The following is a 16,225-nucleotide window of genomic DNA, read 5'->3' as shown; positions in this document are numbered from 1 at the left end:
GGCCGTATGGAGTGGGGCCGTGACGCTACGGAGCGGGCGGGGCCGGCGTGTTCACATTGTTTCGGTGTCTGGCGCCGTTCTGTGAGATACTAACCATCAGAATAGGGACTGCAGTTCATAGAAGATCTTCTTATTGTCAGAATTCATTCTGGCAATCTCTTCTGTGTGGTTGTCGTCATCATCTTCCTGTCCACTGCTACCGTGGGCTCAACCTTTTTTCAATTGTCTAAATGAGGCTGGAATTTATTTCAATCTCAAGATGCATGAGAGATAGCCTGTAGACGTAAAATATATCTGCGACTGATCTCAACAGAAAGTCATTCCTAGAAACTCTCTAGTCTGAAATCTGACCCCTCTTAATCAGAACTGAGCCGGCACCGAGAGCAAGGAGTCGTAAATCCCAAGGCCTGCCGATTAAACTGGGATCCAATCTCTCAGACGCTGACGTTTCCGAGACCAAGGTAAGTCAGGCTTCTGGATGCCGAGTTTCCATGTCCTTCACTCCTCTCCACTTCCTAAGCCTTCCGAGGAAGCTTCTGTATATCTTAACCGCGAAATCCTTCCAAGACTTCCAGGGGTCCATGATAACGAAAGACACAGCAAGGGCGAATACAATCACTACAGCAGATATAGGTGCTGCGGAACACCGATTGTCAGCCCACAAACATTCATCCATGGCCATGGGGAAATGTGCCGCCGTAACGAACTCACCTGCTATCTTCCAGACCTGGCCGGAGGTGGGGTTTTGAGAGTCGCCAGTGAGCTCGGAGACGTTCTGCCCAAAGTATGACACGAAGAACGAAAGCGGAAGCTACATTAGTTAGCAAAGTGCAGTCTAGAGAAGGCGAGTTTCAACGAACAAAGATGATGGTGATGATTGTGAATAGCATGACGGCTTGTCCTTGCCGGGTGGTGGTGCGAGCTTCCGAAAGGCTCGCAGCCTTCAACTCGAGGTCTAGCAATTCGAGTACCTGGTAAAGTAAGTAAACCTTGAGGACATGCAGGCATGACAAGCCCCACCGCCCAACACATGAGATGCTGCACTGTGACATACCATCCGATGCGTTTGTTCCGCATCTGCGACTAGCCCTCTGACTTCGGCTTTGCGCGAATTCATTGCTGGGAGCTGATCTCTTTCTTCTAGGTTCCCATTGTGACCCAGAATTCTGACCGCTTTCAAGTGCGTTATATACTGCTGATCGAGAAAGCGCTTGAGAATATTCAGCTCGTCCAAAATATCCGCAAGTTCGAGAGCCAACTCAAGTTCCTCGGACCCCTCATCAGACCGACCCCCAGCTGCTTGACTCAATCTTCGCTTCCAGAAGGCTTCAAGCAGCGTGGCGTGACGAGCAGTCTGCCGGATCTCGGAGTTAGCCTACTAACATTCATCGTGCTCTCTCGCCGTGACATACCTTGTTCGCTATGGCCCACCGGTATATTGCCAGCGGATCTCCCAATTTGTCCCCGGTTACTTGAAAAATACCCATGACAGAACGAGCAAGTATTGCGGTGACTAAGTTGTACCACTTCCAATACGGCTCTATGCCTGATGGTGAGAAGACCGAGGACATGATGTCCAAGGAAGAAGCCAGTTGAGTGTCCGCCTTCACCCTAGAATCGTGAAATGGGAAACAGGTAACGATCGTTGCTAGTGACAAGTAAACATGAGAACGTGATAGTCAAATAAATGACGAGGAACGCGCGTACCTTCATCCACAACCCATACCCAAAGTTGATCTACCATGAGGAGGAGACTGCTCCCAATCGCTTCCTGGTGCCCGTTCTCTGGTATTCTCTCCCCTGTCCACTTGGAGACCGTCTGCCCTGCGTCTCGAGATTTCGTGTCTCCTAAGCCTGAATAGTATGATTGATCCAGTGTTCTTCGTTGATGCCTGGTGAGACCGTAGCCATGCCCGGGATTCATCAAGACAGTGTCGTAGGACTCCCAATTCAGATACGTGGTCTACGCCTATGGAGCCAGCTCCAGATGATACATAGCCCAAAGCGAGAAAATTGAAGATGAGTACAGGAAACGGGATTCGGGACGCACAAATATTTCTGTGATTTTCCCCTGCTGAACTGACATTGGCGTGACCTCAACTGTCGTGTTCGTCACTTCCTTCTCAACGGAAGCGTCCAAGTTCCATGCATGTGTTGGTAGAGGTTTCGTGAGATCGGGTATCTTTGGTCGAAGCTTTCGTTCCCATGATTCTCGTACCGACTTTGCCACATCGTCATTTGTTAAAATTCGCATACACGCCTACGACCTCCGTGTTAGTAGACTTCTCAGAGTATTGCGGAATCGATGGGGGCGTGACTTCGGCCATTTCAATGTCATTGGCTGGTATGTGAATCCACCCGCGGTTCTCGGATAGCTTCTTCGAAGTGTTGATGTCGTCTAGATCAAGTAGCTCCATTGGCCCGAGCTGAGCATCTCTTGTCCTCATACCTCGACCATCCGGACCTGTACCGTACTCCGATTCGGTGAAGCTAGTCAAATAGATATGCCTCATGTGTCGTCAATATCAACCAACTGGAACTTGGGACCCTCAAGATTGGGGCGCATTTCTTACGATTTCTTCAGATCAATGACTTCATCTTGGGTCTTCAAACCACTGAGGACCTCATCCTGCCTCTCAACATTCCCCATCTCAATTATGTTCGTCATGAGTTCGTCATGAAATCGGAGGAGGACGATTCCTTCGAGAGAAAGCAGAAAGAAAGAGATGTGGAAGTGAGCTAGATGTGATTGTGAGCGATATTGTATTTGCCAAGTGCCCATGACTACTTCGAACGGCTTGCGACCAGCTGAATCTTCGGGCGGCGGAGGATTTCTGCAGACTCTGATGATTGGGCAAAATCAGGAAGGAAGGGCAGCATGTTTCACAGCCAATACTAAAATACGAGCAAGATCAAATACAAAGCTGAGCGAGGTGGTTCACTCTATTGAATTACATCTTCCCACCATAGCAGATACATAGAGGCACTATTGAGAACAAAACCGCACATTGAGTATGCATGAGACCTGGTAAATGACTCAAAATCGCTCTTGGCGTCAGCCGCCCATCATCCAAAACCAGCAGGATATTGCAGGAAGTATCAGCCTCTATATATATTTGCCGCATACTGCAGTTCAGCTGTGGCTTGGCAGCCCACGAAAAGAGCGGTCTGTTCTACCTTCAGCTGGCTAGAAAAGATTTGACCTTCGTTCAGGTGCCGTTTACATAACGAATGCCAGGCCCGGCCTCGAAACCGTAAGTTGAAGCCACTCTTGAGGGGCGAATTGCATGAGTCGAACACTTCAGTCTCTGAATACTACGAATGCAGAAGCAATCTGTCTATCAAGAGCGTTTGGATCTCTCCAGCCCTCAACACCTATCAGGGGCTTGTTGCAACTTCGTCCATTACAGGACTACAGGACTACAAACAGATCAGTGCTAAGATGAGGGACTTGGAATCCACACGGCTAGCCGGTTTGATTACTGTTGATATCGATTTGAACCGCATTTTGGTGCTATACTCAACAATGCGGCAAAAGGACCCTAATGTGGTCGTCGAAGGCCGGAGAGATCCCTGCCGTCTATCCCGTTGGTCATTTTCTGCTGCAATGGCAATATCCGCACAGCCTGAGACGCCCCCATGAACTCCAATACTTTGATGAAAACCTCGTCACTCTCCCAAAAAAACGTTCTTCAGCCTATCCGCCCTTGCTGAGACCTAGATCCTTTGCGCTCTGCTGGAAAAAGGGATCGACTGTAGCCGGCTTGACGGCCGGCACAATGCTGTCGGCAACACACAGCTGCGGGCGATTATTGAACGTCACATCAACAACACGTTTCCAGGCAGCCTCTGGCTGGGTAAGTGTCTCGTATGTGTAGAACAACCGGCAGTTTGCAGGCTCCCAGAGGAATTGCAACGGTACCGTGGCGTTGGACATGGCGAAAGCGTTTTTACCGTTCACGGCACCGGCGGCTTTGGGGTTTGCGGCGCGCTTTATGGCGTATGCTTTAGCTAGCTCACCAAGATCGCCGTTCTGTAGCTCAGCCTTCTGGTTCTCGGGTGCTAGTAGTAGAGCCGAGGTTGCGTCGATAGTTATGTCGTTGTAGGAAAAGAGCTGGGCACCTTCGACGCCTGCGATCGATTGCATTATCCCAGTCTGGGGGCGACCGCCCATCACCGCAGTCTTCACGCCCATCTGAAGGATGAGTAGATATGAGAAAATGGTACATGTAGACGCACATGTGCCGTCTGTGAGTAGGACGATGTTTTCCGGGGTGAAAACACTCGCAGGCGGGTTAGTCCGGGGGCCGGTTCCAGTGAGGTTAAAGAGAGGATCTGGCTGATCCATCGGGATCTGCTGGTAAGCCGAAAAGTTGTCGCCGTTCAATACAACAGGGCGTAGAACCTGCTCCAAAGAAGTGAAGGCTACGCGATCTGGTGTGAACACGCCTTTTGGGAGGAGATTGCTGAGAATAGGACTTCCGCGCAGGTTGCCCAGAGCCTTATTCTCTTCGGGTGTGTTGGGTTTGAAGTCCGCAGGAATAGCAGCAGCGAGCCGCGCTAAAGTGTTGACACTGGGTGGAAGGCGCAAATTGTTTGCCTGAAAGCGGCTGACAGTTGGAAAGAGCTACAGAAGAGGTCAGCAGCGCACGTTGGGTGAAGCATAGCAACTTCGTCCACTTACTTGAGCAAATAAGTCAAATCCAGCCAGGATAAAGCCGCCGCCGTTGGCAGTGACATCGATGACGAGCTTCTTCTTCCCAGCCTTTTGACTGGCGGCCAGGAATTTCTCAACCGTTTGTTGAAAATCATTTAGGTATGCGAAGCTGTCGACCGTCTCCGGCGGCGCAAAAGAAGACACAGCTAGTACAGCTACGTCGTCATATCCAGTGCCGTTCAGAAAATACCCTGCAGTCGCGTTGATGCCCTTGTCCCGAACTTCAGGGACCGGATAGCCGTCTATAGGCGTGACCATCGGTGACAACGCCATTGGGCTCTTGGCTCTTGACTGCGTCCTTGTGTTTGATGCCTCGGAAAGTCCGTTCGTGGAGACCATGACAGGATTGCAGAATTTGTTGTAGTAGTCCTCGCCGTTCTTTATGTCGGTGAAGTTGGTACCCGGACGGATAACAGCTACACTTTCTTCAGAGCGCTCCTCGCCATTTTCATACGTCAGAGTGAGCATCGGGCCTTGAAAAATGGGCGAGGCAGCTAGGATCATGGAATTCTGCTTGGTTGCGTATGAATTGAACTGGGAATTCCATTGGGAATCAGGATCTTGAAGACCACTATACTTGAGATTCAGGTCTGAGATGAAGACGTTCGCATCTTTTCCATTGATCTTCGTAATGGCTGGTGCGGATGCGTTCTGACGAAGTTGCTCTGGGGGCTGTTAGTAAAAGCATGGTTCGCGAGAGACGTGTGACGTACTGAGATGGTACAACTTGGGAACCTCGACCCCGTCGCGAGATATTGAGACCACATCAGTGACTAGACCGTTCCGAAAACTGAATGTTTTGAACATATCGCCCCGGAAGACAAAGTGGCCATCGTGAGCCGACGAGATCAGGTCGAGAATGTCCAATTGGAAGTCATATTCGCTCTGGTACTTGTTGTTGGCTACCTTATCTCCAATGGATTGGAAACCGCCTTCAATGTCGACTGCTGGAAGTTTGTACGAAGCCGGTGGGTTTTTAAGAAAAGGAAGTGTGCTTTGAAGCTGCACATAAGTCTTCAGGCTTTTGAGCAGTTCTTTGGCAGGGTCGGGCTTATTTGGAACAGATTGCAAACAGTCGAATGCAAGCTTTGCTGGCACTCTTGGGAGGGCTGTTCATGATGATTAGCAATAGCCACAGCAAAACTTCAGGCGCAGGCACTTCTTTTACGTGTAGCAATCGTAAAGGGATGGGGAGAGGATGGTCTGTAAATTGACGTACCTTTGGGCTTGTCTTGTAGAAACTTGTTTACCGCCGGCTGCACCATTGCACATGCGCTCTCAGGGGCGCTGCTGGCCACGAACGCCTTACCCGAGTCTTCGATCGCAAATGAATCATCGTTCAAGAAGTTGATTGTGCGTCGGGGTAGAAGGCCCGCAATCGCCAGAACGGCGTAAACAAGTGTCCAGCAGACGGTGGTCCTCATGTTGGAAGCGCGTGTACCGAGCCACACGTGTTGCCCTTGTCACAGATATCACACGTTGCACAAGCCGTCTGTACTTTCGAACTGAATGAAGATGCAGTGAAAGATGTCGGGATGTGGCAGATTTTACAAAAAAGCGCGATGCTGGAGACTTCGGGCCACGACTCAAATTGGCATAGTTTCCCGAGGGCGCCGTAGAGAACGCCGTAGAGTAGCGTTTAACTTGTCGTGCTCATCTTGAAACGCTGCTGTTGAAACTAAAGTATGGACAAACACCAGCTCAAATTCGCTTCATCCTATCCTCTCCGCCTATTCCCAAACCAGGGTGTCCTTATCGCATGGAGAAAGCTTAATCGCATCAAGATTAAGGTACATCATACTTAGCTGTCTACTCATAAGACAACAGGGAACACAGACGTGACAGAAAATCAAGCACCGGACAGTCAAGTGGAAGAGGGCCCGTATTAACACGCCAAGTCTGTACAAGCTAGGCAACAAAACGAATGTGGATTTAATAGTACGCAAAAGATGAGTCACAAAGACAATGAAAATTCAATGAAATGGCGAGTCGATGCAGCAATCCGCTGGGTTGCGGCTTCACACAACTTTATCTTCTTTCCTGAAACCGCTCTGCCACGCACTGCGCTCCACCCACTAGCCGCCCAATCGGGGCAGAGAATACTCCCAAGCATTGATCAGTAGGAGCCCCGGAAGCCACGAGCAAAAAGACTGTCTCGCGCTTTTCTTGTACGTATTATCTTGTTCTGGAAGTTGAGGCACGTTGTCAGATTCATGTAGGCTGAATATCGGCAAGTTGCCCTTGCTCATACAACCAACCCATGGGAGCAGCTGAATAAGCGGGATCACTTCATCCACGGCTCGGACCTGTATTTAAATACAGTTCATCATTAGCCTACTACTATTTGGCGCGCCGACAGAAGGTGCATGGAAACAAAGGCATCTGCGGTCTTAGTGATAGTTGAAGCGAATTTCCCCAGTTTATCAGACCACGTTCATTTCGCTGAAGTATGAGGTCTGGTTGACTTCCCCGGCTGGTTCTCAATTTCCTTGCTGTTGTCCACCTCTTTCCTCTGGGAAGATATTTTTGTTGTTAATGCTATGCCTTTCACCTTTGCAGGCTTTACCTTATTCTGCTTCTTCTTCTTGGTTCCTCCAGCCACCAGCCTTTCTGGAACGGTAGACAGATTGGAGTCTAGAGAAGCTTGGGACTTGGCTTTTCCCTTACAGTCGACATTCTCCTTTTCCATTTTCCTGTCTTGCGACTTCTTCGGCTTCGCTTTTGCGACCAGGTTTCCTCCGCCGCCCACATTCTTCTTTTTCTTCTCCTTCTTGTGGGGCTCAGCTCCGGGCCCATAAGGACTTTGGGCGTTCAGTCCTTGTGTTGGTAATTCGGGCGCTACCTCGGTGGCTCCCGCCGCCTTGGCTTTGGACAATTTCGTTGAAGTCGGATTAACTTCTCCCTTTCTTTGGACACTAGACTGATTCACTGGGGGCGTAGTGGTCTCGAAGGGTAACGGTTGAGTCTCCAAAGTCGTCGGAGACGATAAAGGTTGCTCAGCAGTATCTTTCGTCTTGGGTACTTTCGCAGGATTGCCCACCTTTGCTACTTCTTCCCTGTCGGGGGGCTTGCCTGGATCCGTTCCCACTGCTGCCTTCGGGGGAACTGAAGCATCTAGTCTATTCTCACTGATCTTTAAAGCTTTGATCTTTTCACCCAAGCCTTTGGCGATTACGTCGTCGGTAGACGGAATCGCCAATTTGAGCTCACAGCAATCTTCAGGGTCGATTTCGGTAAGGTGCATGGAGATGTAAGAAATTCCAACCGTGCCTTGAACCGCTAGAAGAGAGGAAATCACCAGAATGACCAATGACAGCTGGGAGGATATGCCAGCGCAAATCAAAAACCCGCAGAGAAATATTTCGACAGAGCGAGACTTAGGATTTTCGTTGCCGAGAAACCCATAGGCCGCTGACGTGATAGCCCACTTTGGTAAAGCTGCCTACTAATCAGGAAGTCTTTCAGGTATGAGGCTTTTGGACAGGTGAACTCGTACGTATGTTCCCATCAATGCCCCTCCAGGTATGCTTGGGGCATTTGACACCCCCGAAAACATCTTTCCAGATGTCCTGATGATCCTGTGGAAATATCTCATATGGTGGAAACGTTTTAGCGTCCTCAATTGTTGGATGTACTGCCAAGATTCGATCAATAGGTCGATTTCCAAGAATAACCTTGAGAACTGGCTCCTCAATATCCTGGTAGGCTGTTCGTCCATGTGGATTGAAGCGAGTTGGCGGGGGCTGTGTCAGTACGGTAGCGACATTTCCTTGTGATATACGCCACGAGAAGATGAGTGAGGCGCCCCTAATGTATCTCCCCCATTCTTTAGTTGACTTCTGACTTTTGAGACAGGTGGGATTTTGCGGATCCATCAAAGGTCCCATAGCAATTCCCAAAGTCTGCATTCCATGTTCTCGTGCGTAAGAATCAACCAGGGTGTACTTTTGACCTAAACCTGTCCAAAGAACCTGCTTGTCCAGCATCCAGACCGGCCCGTGAAACTGGTCAAGTATGCCACAGGCCTCTTGAAGGGTGAGATATTGAGGCCAGACTGTACAGATGAGTGACTGGAGGTCCAAGGTCTCGCGATCTGGCCAGTTTCTTGGCCAGTATAACAAAGCTGTCGAGGAGAATGATTCCATAATCAATGGGAATAATCTCGAGTCTGGATCGAGCAGGTATGTGGCTCGTAAGAGTTGAAAAGCGCACGGCAGGTCAGAGGGTCAGGGACGTCCTCGGAGAGTTTTATACCGTCACATGCCGGCTTGTACTTTGAGCCCAATTGATCTGGAGACCTAAACCCAAAAAGCAAGAGATCAGCCGATATTGGCTTCCTCATGCTAGCTGGAATTCAGGAGGGGCTCCGCATGAATATAGTGCGGGGTCCGAGGGAAGCTGTAAATAGGTCTCCCACAATTCGCAAATGAGGCTGTTAATTCAATCATTTGCGCCTCAGCGACATGGATAACAATAGTAAAGAAAACAGTAAATCAGGGATCAGAAAATAGAAGCAGTGGACTTCATTCACGCTATATCATATCCTCCCTTCAAAAAGTATGAGAGCTCTCGTCAGGGGGGTGTTGGGCTAAGGTGAAGGTGTGATTAACTGGGAAACGTCAACGGCTGGCCTCAATGGTGGATTGAGTAGTGGCTTCGCATTGCCACGCAAGATTCTATCTATCCATCGGCTAGGTAGTTGGGCGCACCAATAATCGTTTCCTCAATACCTACCCTCTTCCATTTTGAAGTTCGCTACAGGGTGGGTGCGGCGGTACCATAGGCGTAAACCCCTGCCCGTTATCAATGCTCGCTACTGGAGCCTTGAGGAACGAGACACCTCTGTCTGTTATGGCGTGCAGACGTTGGGATTCAACACGGCGCTTTGTCTTTCTTGGATGTTTGTGGTAATCTAAATGCAGAACTGGAATACTTGAATGCGGCTAGACCAGAAGAGGGTGCTACTCCGTGTCTTGACGGGGCGGGTCAAGGAAGGAATGAAACCCGCAGCATTGGCCTCTGTTGGTGCTCGCCAGTAATCAATCACGCAGCTTAGATATCGATCGACCACACACACAGCCAAGTTGCTTGGATCTTCAAGAGTGTTGGTAGCGTGACGGCGGGCAAAGCACGCTTCGGAGGCCAGAAATCGTTCAGCAGACGAGTCTCGGGCAGCTGCAGCCAACATCATTCAAGCAGCCCCCGCGTCAAAAATAGCAACCTGCAGCTGCAGCATCATCAGAATCCTTGGCTGCTGGCCTGTTTTCAGGACCGCCTCCGTACAAAGATGTCTCCGCACGGATTACTCACGAGCCCCGCGCTGGAAAGAATTGGCGAAGGTAGCCCGAATCGTTGCATCGCTCTCCAACCCAAACGCAGCTTCGAAGCAAAAGCTGGAAAAATGGTTTACGTTAGCAAGCTGAAGAGAACCATCAAAAAACGAATTCGATACTTAGAAAATGTCATAGGTAGGTCTGAAACCTCCCTTCGCTGATGTTACTTTCCGCACGAATGCATCTGTTGAAGCAACTTCAGTACCTCAAACTCAATATCGAAACCCCGACGTGATGGGAAAGCTCAGCCCCACAAATTCAAGGCTATCGATTAACAGCTCTTTGGCCAGCTTGCGCGGTTCTGTTTGCAAGGAAATCGACCTCGACACAGCGCGTACCGCAATGGTAACCCGACCGAGAGGAGAATTGTCGCCGCCCGGTCCGTCCGATCTGAATCAGAGATATGTCGTCTCAACTCCCGCGATATGTACATGCCACTCAGAGAGCAAGTATTACGTTCTGTGGCCAGCAACGGATGGTCTTGATAAGCACCTGAACGAGCAGACGTACGACAAGCTCGTCTCGATCTGTGGCGGCTCCTCGTATGTTGAAGTTTTCGACTCAAGGGACCTTGGTGTCATAAATTGGCGCGTAAGGCTTACTATGGAAGAGGCTGCACAAGTCTCTAGTTGCATGTGGGCAGAGGTATGAATATTGCTTGAAGCCAAGACGCCTAGTGCTAATTTTCACGAGATTCTTTCGCCCGTGGGAGCTCCACAGGAATGCCCTGCGCGCAATGAAGGTGCGTATATCTTCTGAATACAAGACTCAAAGATTGATTGTAACATTGATGCAAGGCTCTTGTAAGCCTAGTCGAGAAAAGTACATCGCGTGGGGAACAGAAGAGTGCTGGAATGATCATGATGTGGCCATGCGGGGGGCCAGAAGCCTCCTCGACATTGTAGGCCACTGCTCGCGTATGGAGGCTACACATTGCCGTAAAACTTCAGGCCATCCATCAGGAGTCTTGTACTGGCAGATAACCATCCTGGATGAACAGATTGATGCAGTGGAAAGCATCCCAGAAGTACGTGCTCTCGACTTCCTGTCTGCGGCCCAACCACGTATAATAGTATCTAACCATGGCCAGATTCGTGAAGTAGAGGTTGCAAACTCAAGTTTCGATCCTCATTATGATGTTGGAAAGCCTATACCTAACAGGGAGAAAAGGGCGATGAAACCATCCAAGCCTAAATGGATGCCTAGGGATCTGGACTTGATCGGCGCGAGGATGTCTGGCGGCTCTAGATTTAGCTAGCATGACAGGCCAAGGGAATCAAGACGTATCCACTGCATGTGAATTTCAAGTTTCGCTTGAAGTGTCGTGCAGTCCGACGGTTTTTGCAAGAGTGGCCAAGAAGTGTGATGCAGACATTAAACGTACGGCTGAGGAACGAAATTGATGATCCACGCGCAAACTTTCTTTAGGGAAGACGTCTTGGCCTCTGTGAGAAGATAACTTAGAAGGGAAGAAAGAATTCCGATGTGCCACCTTTTTTTCTGTTAATTTTCAGGTTTCAATCCAACGAACGGCACGGCTGATCAAAGTCTAAACCGCAAACCGTCGAAAGTATTAGAAGCGTAATCAAAGCATTGCCAGTGCTACGGCAAGATGGACGAGAACCGATTAGGACCCAGGGAGGTTGGAGATCCTTCGAGCAAGGATACCTTGGGGTCGACGCAGCTGCGGGGTGTTGGGCCCCCCTCAGATCGGTTGCATTCGTTGAGCAGACCGAGGTGGTCGGGTGTTGGTAAGCCGTGTAGATTATTGCTCTGTGTGTGACAAACAATCGCGGAAGCAATCACGGTTGTGGAAGTGGGGGCAAGCAGAAATACCACGCAGGAAGCAGCGATCAATCAGGAGAATGCCCCGAAAGTTGACAGGCGGTGAACATCGGCTGTTGGTGCTCAGGGGCCGACATTCGCAAACTGATATGAAAGAAACCTGCATCGCATGGTCTCGGTCGCCCATGTTGGTGCGGAGAGGAGGTGTTGGGGGCTAGAATACAACGGGGCTACCGGAGGGCCAAAAGGGTCAGCGGCTACAACCAACGATACGACTGTTCCCCGCGATATTAATATTTTTTGAAACGTACCACTTCTTTGTTCTCATGACCTCACTGTCTTCGCCAAGCACGTCGCAGCCGGAAGAGCCTTTTCGCACGTCTGGGGGCGGCGGATCATTCTCCTGTAGTGAGGGAAGACGGCTGCCCTGACCCGCTTACAGTTGAGCGTGCGTCTTCAGTTCTTGTCTCGTCTTTGACACAGTAAGTATCACGTCACTTTCTTGCCACTTCCACACCAGCCGGTATTCTTACAATGTCGATTGAGATACGCCGGCAAAGCTCTCAGCAATGAATCTTATCGAAAACCTGAAGAGGAGGATCAGAGACTGTGTTCGGTATTTGAAAAAGGCTGTGGGTGAGTGTTGAACGGCACGGTGTTCTTCATCGAACATGACTGAAATATGATACAGTTACAGCGAAAGGGAAAAGTGGCGATTCAACTCCTACCAATACGTGCAGCATCACAACCTCCTCATCGTCGGGGAGCATCTATAGGGACAAGATTGGACAAACAAACACCAGTCAAAGTCTGCTGGAATCTGCACCCTCTCTGCCATCTGCAGACTCGAGAAGCGCATCTCCTCTTTCCCTAGTTGAGCCTTATATCGCAAAAGTCTGGAGATGCACATGCGATGATCGTCGGTGGTACAGTATATGGCCAGCAGGCGACGGCCGCGACGTCCAAATGAACGAACGGGCGTACGAAAATCTCCTCTTAAGGACTGGAGATGCATCGGGAATTCAAGCATGTGAAACGAGGGACTTGGGACTTCTCTTCTGGCGTGCCCATCTCACCAGGGAAGAGTTCCACGAAGCCCTCACCTGGTCAGAGGTATTGTTGAAAAGCTCGTACTGAAGATACATGTAATAACCTTGATTTAGAATGTAAGCGGTTCTCTGCTTGATCGATGCCAAGTACATGACCGCTTGCAAAGTATGGTATTCCTGAAATAATTCTTTGGGCAACTGATGTCTAACACTTCAAATCCAGTCCCGGAGCCCAAAGACCCCACAAGAAAGCAGTATATCGTTTGGGGTACAGACGACTGCTGGAATAACCATGAAACAGCCAGTCGCGGCTCGGAAAACCTTCTCGCAATTACTGGTTCCAACTCTCTCATTGAGCCCTCATACCGTACCGAACTTCCGTCCGGGATCATCTATTGGCGCGTTGAGCTTCGTGAAGATGAGATTCCAAAGGTACAGGACTTACTAGAGGTACTAATTCTAAACCTGTTTGTCTAGGGATGTGTTGAACTCACAACGAATAGGTCCGTTTGGTAGAACGCCCAAACTGGTTTTCCGACTATCCTGGCGACGAAATTGGCATCCCTTTGCCGCGGAGACTTAGACGACCACTGAGAACTTAGATTGTGGGCATAGAAATGGAAGGATGTGAGGCAATCATTGCACATAACTTGCTAGGTTAGAGCATACGTATTGGGGAATTGATGACCAAATCCCATCCGAGTTCAACTGAGTACTCCGCCAGCCTGTTCCCGTTTAAAGGTCTAATTCGGATCTGTAACTATGATTTGTGTCTTGGTGTAATCAGTAGGACGCAAGCCCCTCTAAGCTAAGCCACCAGGAACAAGCTCTGCAGCTGCATCTTTCATTCTGTTTACAAAGAGCCTGTTTCCCCGTGAATACCAAGAGGGTAAGGCAATGATAAATCGCATCCTTTCACGGGAGTTCCAGGGCAAATGCATAAATCCCGGAGCACCAGCATGTACAACATCTAATTTTACCAGACCATGCAGAATAACGTACCAATTACCTTGGCCTCGTGTTCACACATTGAAAATGTGACCCAGCCAAATTCCATGATTCCCGCCCCCGCATACCATGCACTGAACTATTTTGGTAGCAGTCATACCAACAGCAGTAAGCCACTCGTGATGCCAAAATCGGGGGCGAGTGTTGCCTCGAAAACCACAACGCCCCCACGGAGCATTTGCTCGTTTTCGAAAATGGCACGAGTATTGGCAGGTTACCAGCGTCTTGGGCTTCAGCTAGTTTCAGAATCATGAAATGGTCAAGTGGCCAACACGGGGGCCGAAGTTGTTGGACAGACTTGATGGCATTTGGTATTTTATAAGAACTCGACGAAGTTCATTCGGTCAAAAAAATCAAATATAGAGCCAAACGTTGCGAACGCCCTCTTGATACCCTGTTGCAAATTGCTTCTTCAACAAAATTCAACTCGTTTATAACCACTACCACTACCATTACTTCTTAGGCTTGTACCAAAATGTGGCAAGGTCAAGGCCGAAGACTCATTTTCTACTTCCTGTTGTTGACTCTCAGTGCGATCGTCGTCAGGTCACAAGAATGCCCCGATGGACAGTACTGGTGTCAGGATCGCTGCGGTACAGACAGGGACACATGTTGCGAAACCCCCAGCTCAAAGCACAATCTCTGCGGTCCGGGTACGCAATGTTTCCTATACTCAAACATATAACCGTGTCCAACCAAATTTGTTACAGGGACAATTTGCTGTGGGTTTGGTTGTTGTCCTGACAGTACCTTCACCTGCAACGCCGACTTCAGCTGCACTGGGCCCGATGGTCAGATCATCCCGCCCGTGCCAAATCCCGATGAATCCGGCGACCCATACCCTACAACATCGGGACTTTCCTCACACGGCGGTGCGTCCACTACTGATGTAGATGAGCCAACGCATTCTCCAGCCCAACCAATCGACACCACTGACGCCAGCTCCTACCCTTCGGGAGTGCAGCCAAGCACTATGACAACTATCTACTCAGGTTCTCCTCCGGAATCGACGATTGTATCTACGGTAAACAACGTGACATCCACTACCACTCACACGGACCATGGCAGTGAAATACCCTCATCACCAGGCACAAACTACGAAAGTATCACTGGGACCACGGAAATCCCACCCAATTCCCTGACGTCTACAGGTATGCCTGATATCACTTCAAAAGCCGGGCCTGTCATCATCATTGGAACAGAGACTGTGACTGTTACCGAGCTAACCTCGCCAACGACTCTCACCACCATTGGTCACACCTTCACTATTGCACCGGCCGCAGAGGGAGATCACACAATGCCATACCCAACTTTTGTGGTGATTGGATCCGAAACCGCCACCTTACCCTCAGTCTCAGAAGCAACTACATTAGTCACTTTGGACTCAACCTTTACTATCTTGCCGCCAATGTCTACGAGCCTCACTCCAACACCAACATCCCCTCCTGATGGGACCTCAGCTCCAGGGTCGCCAACTCTTGCACCGACAGGACCGCAATCAACAAGTTCAACGCCATCCGAGACTACAAGCATCTCCACCAAGTCGCTATCGCCATCACTGACATCCTTGTCACCGACGAATTCCGTATTGAGTTCAACGGAATCTATCGTGGCCATTATAGGGACGCACACCTTGCATCTTCCATCGGTATCCCTCGACAGCACCATCACCACGAAGGGCCGAACCATCACTTTGGTTTCTGGAGGACCCCCAACCATCACAATAGTCGAGCCATCCGAAGGCCCATCCTCCACTGGAACATCCTCCACTGGAACATCCTCCACTGGAACATCCTCCACTGCGGACTTTGCCACCTTCACCACATGGCCACCCAGAGCCCTGATAACGCCCGTTGAAATTAGTGTGAACAAGCCAGAGCCCTCGGAAGATGACGAGAGCGCTGTCATTCCATGTAGCCTATGGTTTTTCTCGGTAAGTTCCGCCACCTATGTCTATGTTGACTGAGCAGAGCAGTGACTAATTGGAGCTGGTCTCGCTAGCTCTGCATCCGTTTCAACGACATTAACATACTCGGCTGGAAAATCATATTGCCACCTGGCATTTATCCTCCGTGAGATCAAATCGCCTTCTACATATACTGCTTGGGAACATAATACTAATGTGAGCCTGGCGATAGACATCTACGTCTTGATCAGATTATCAAGCTTCCCCAATCAATATCGATTCAAGGCGAGTTGCCCCCGTGGCCGAAGTTCACGTAAGTCCCAGAAACCGTCTTTCTCAGTCATATTTCATGATCTGACTTTCATGTTTTGATTACTAGCGTTGGGAATGATCGTGTTCCTACGTTTCCTCCCGAGCCCGAGCCTAC

At 49.7% G+C, this 16,225-nt stretch overlaps 6 protein-coding genes across 6 annotated transcripts; 3 read left to right on the top strand and 3 right to left on the bottom strand.

Moving 5' to 3' along the window:
• Positions 1–466: 466 nt before the first annotated feature.
• Positions 467–2,650, bottom strand: CGGC5_v007044 (uncharacterized protein; the record flags this gene model as incomplete). Its single annotated transcript, XM_032034789.2, has 8 exons — positions 467–636; positions 712–811; positions 861–971; positions 1,055–1,354; positions 1,413–1,611; positions 2,085–2,260; positions 2,319–2,508; positions 2,574–2,650. 8 exons carry the CDS (start codon positions 2,648–2,650, stop codon positions 467–469), a joined length of 1,323 nt encoding a protein of 440 aa, XP_031892594.2.
• Positions 2,651–3,697: 1,047 nt separating this feature from the next.
• On the bottom strand, positions 3,698–6,141 carry ustP-9 (Peptidase S41 family protein ustP; the record flags this gene model as incomplete). Its single annotated transcript, XM_032034778.1, has 4 exons — positions 3,698–4,627; positions 4,685–5,382; positions 5,431–5,826; positions 5,937–6,141. 4 exons carry the CDS (start codon positions 6,139–6,141, stop codon positions 3,698–3,700), a joined length of 2,229 nt encoding a protein of 742 aa, XP_031892595.1.
• A 1,010-nt stretch (positions 6,142–7,151) lies between these two features.
• On the bottom strand, positions 7,152–8,862 carry CGGC5_v007042 (uncharacterized protein; the record flags this gene model as incomplete). The annotated part of the gene is made up of 2 exons (XM_032034767.2): positions 7,152–8,155; positions 8,214–8,862. 2 exons carry the CDS (start codon positions 8,860–8,862, stop codon positions 7,152–7,154), a joined length of 1,653 nt encoding a protein of 550 aa, XP_031892600.2.
• A 1,530-nt stretch (positions 8,863–10,392) lies between these two features.
• Positions 10,393–11,308, top strand: CGGC5_v007041 (uncharacterized protein; the record flags this gene model as incomplete). The annotated part of the gene is made up of 4 exons (XM_066151789.1): positions 10,393–10,695; positions 10,744–10,792; positions 10,848–11,077; positions 11,151–11,153. 4 exons carry the CDS (start codon positions 10,393–10,395, stop codon positions 11,151–11,153), a joined length of 585 nt encoding a protein of 194 aa, XP_066008732.1.
• Positions 11,309–11,662: 354 nt separating this feature from the next.
• CGGC5_v007040 (uncharacterized protein) lies at positions 11,663–12,611 on the top strand (the record flags this gene model as incomplete). Its single annotated transcript, XM_066151788.1, has 4 exons — positions 11,663–11,801; positions 12,278–12,317; positions 12,382–12,471; positions 12,527–12,611. 4 exons carry the CDS (start codon positions 11,663–11,665, stop codon positions 12,609–12,611), a joined length of 354 nt encoding a protein of 117 aa, XP_066008731.1.
• Positions 12,612–12,801: 190 nt separating this feature from the next.
• Positions 12,802–13,486, top strand: CGGC5_v007039 (uncharacterized protein; the record flags this gene model as incomplete). Its single annotated transcript, XM_032034744.2, has 4 exons — positions 12,802–12,948; positions 12,999–13,050; positions 13,108–13,334; positions 13,388–13,486. 4 exons carry the CDS (start codon positions 12,802–12,804, stop codon positions 13,484–13,486), a joined length of 525 nt encoding a protein of 174 aa, XP_031892602.2.
• Positions 13,487–16,225: the final 2,739 nt, after the last annotated feature.

This window comes from Colletotrichum fructicola, assembly GCF_000319635.2.
Source record: "Colletotrichum fructicola Nara gc5 chromosome Unknown KSG_Nara_v1_contig04, whole genome shotgun sequence".
Classification (NCBI taxonomy): Eukaryota; Fungi; Ascomycota; class Sordariomycetes; order Glomerellales; family Glomerellaceae; genus Colletotrichum; species Colletotrichum fructicola.
Note: the sequence above shows the minus strand (reverse complement) of the source record. Positions and strands in the feature narration are given on the sequence as shown.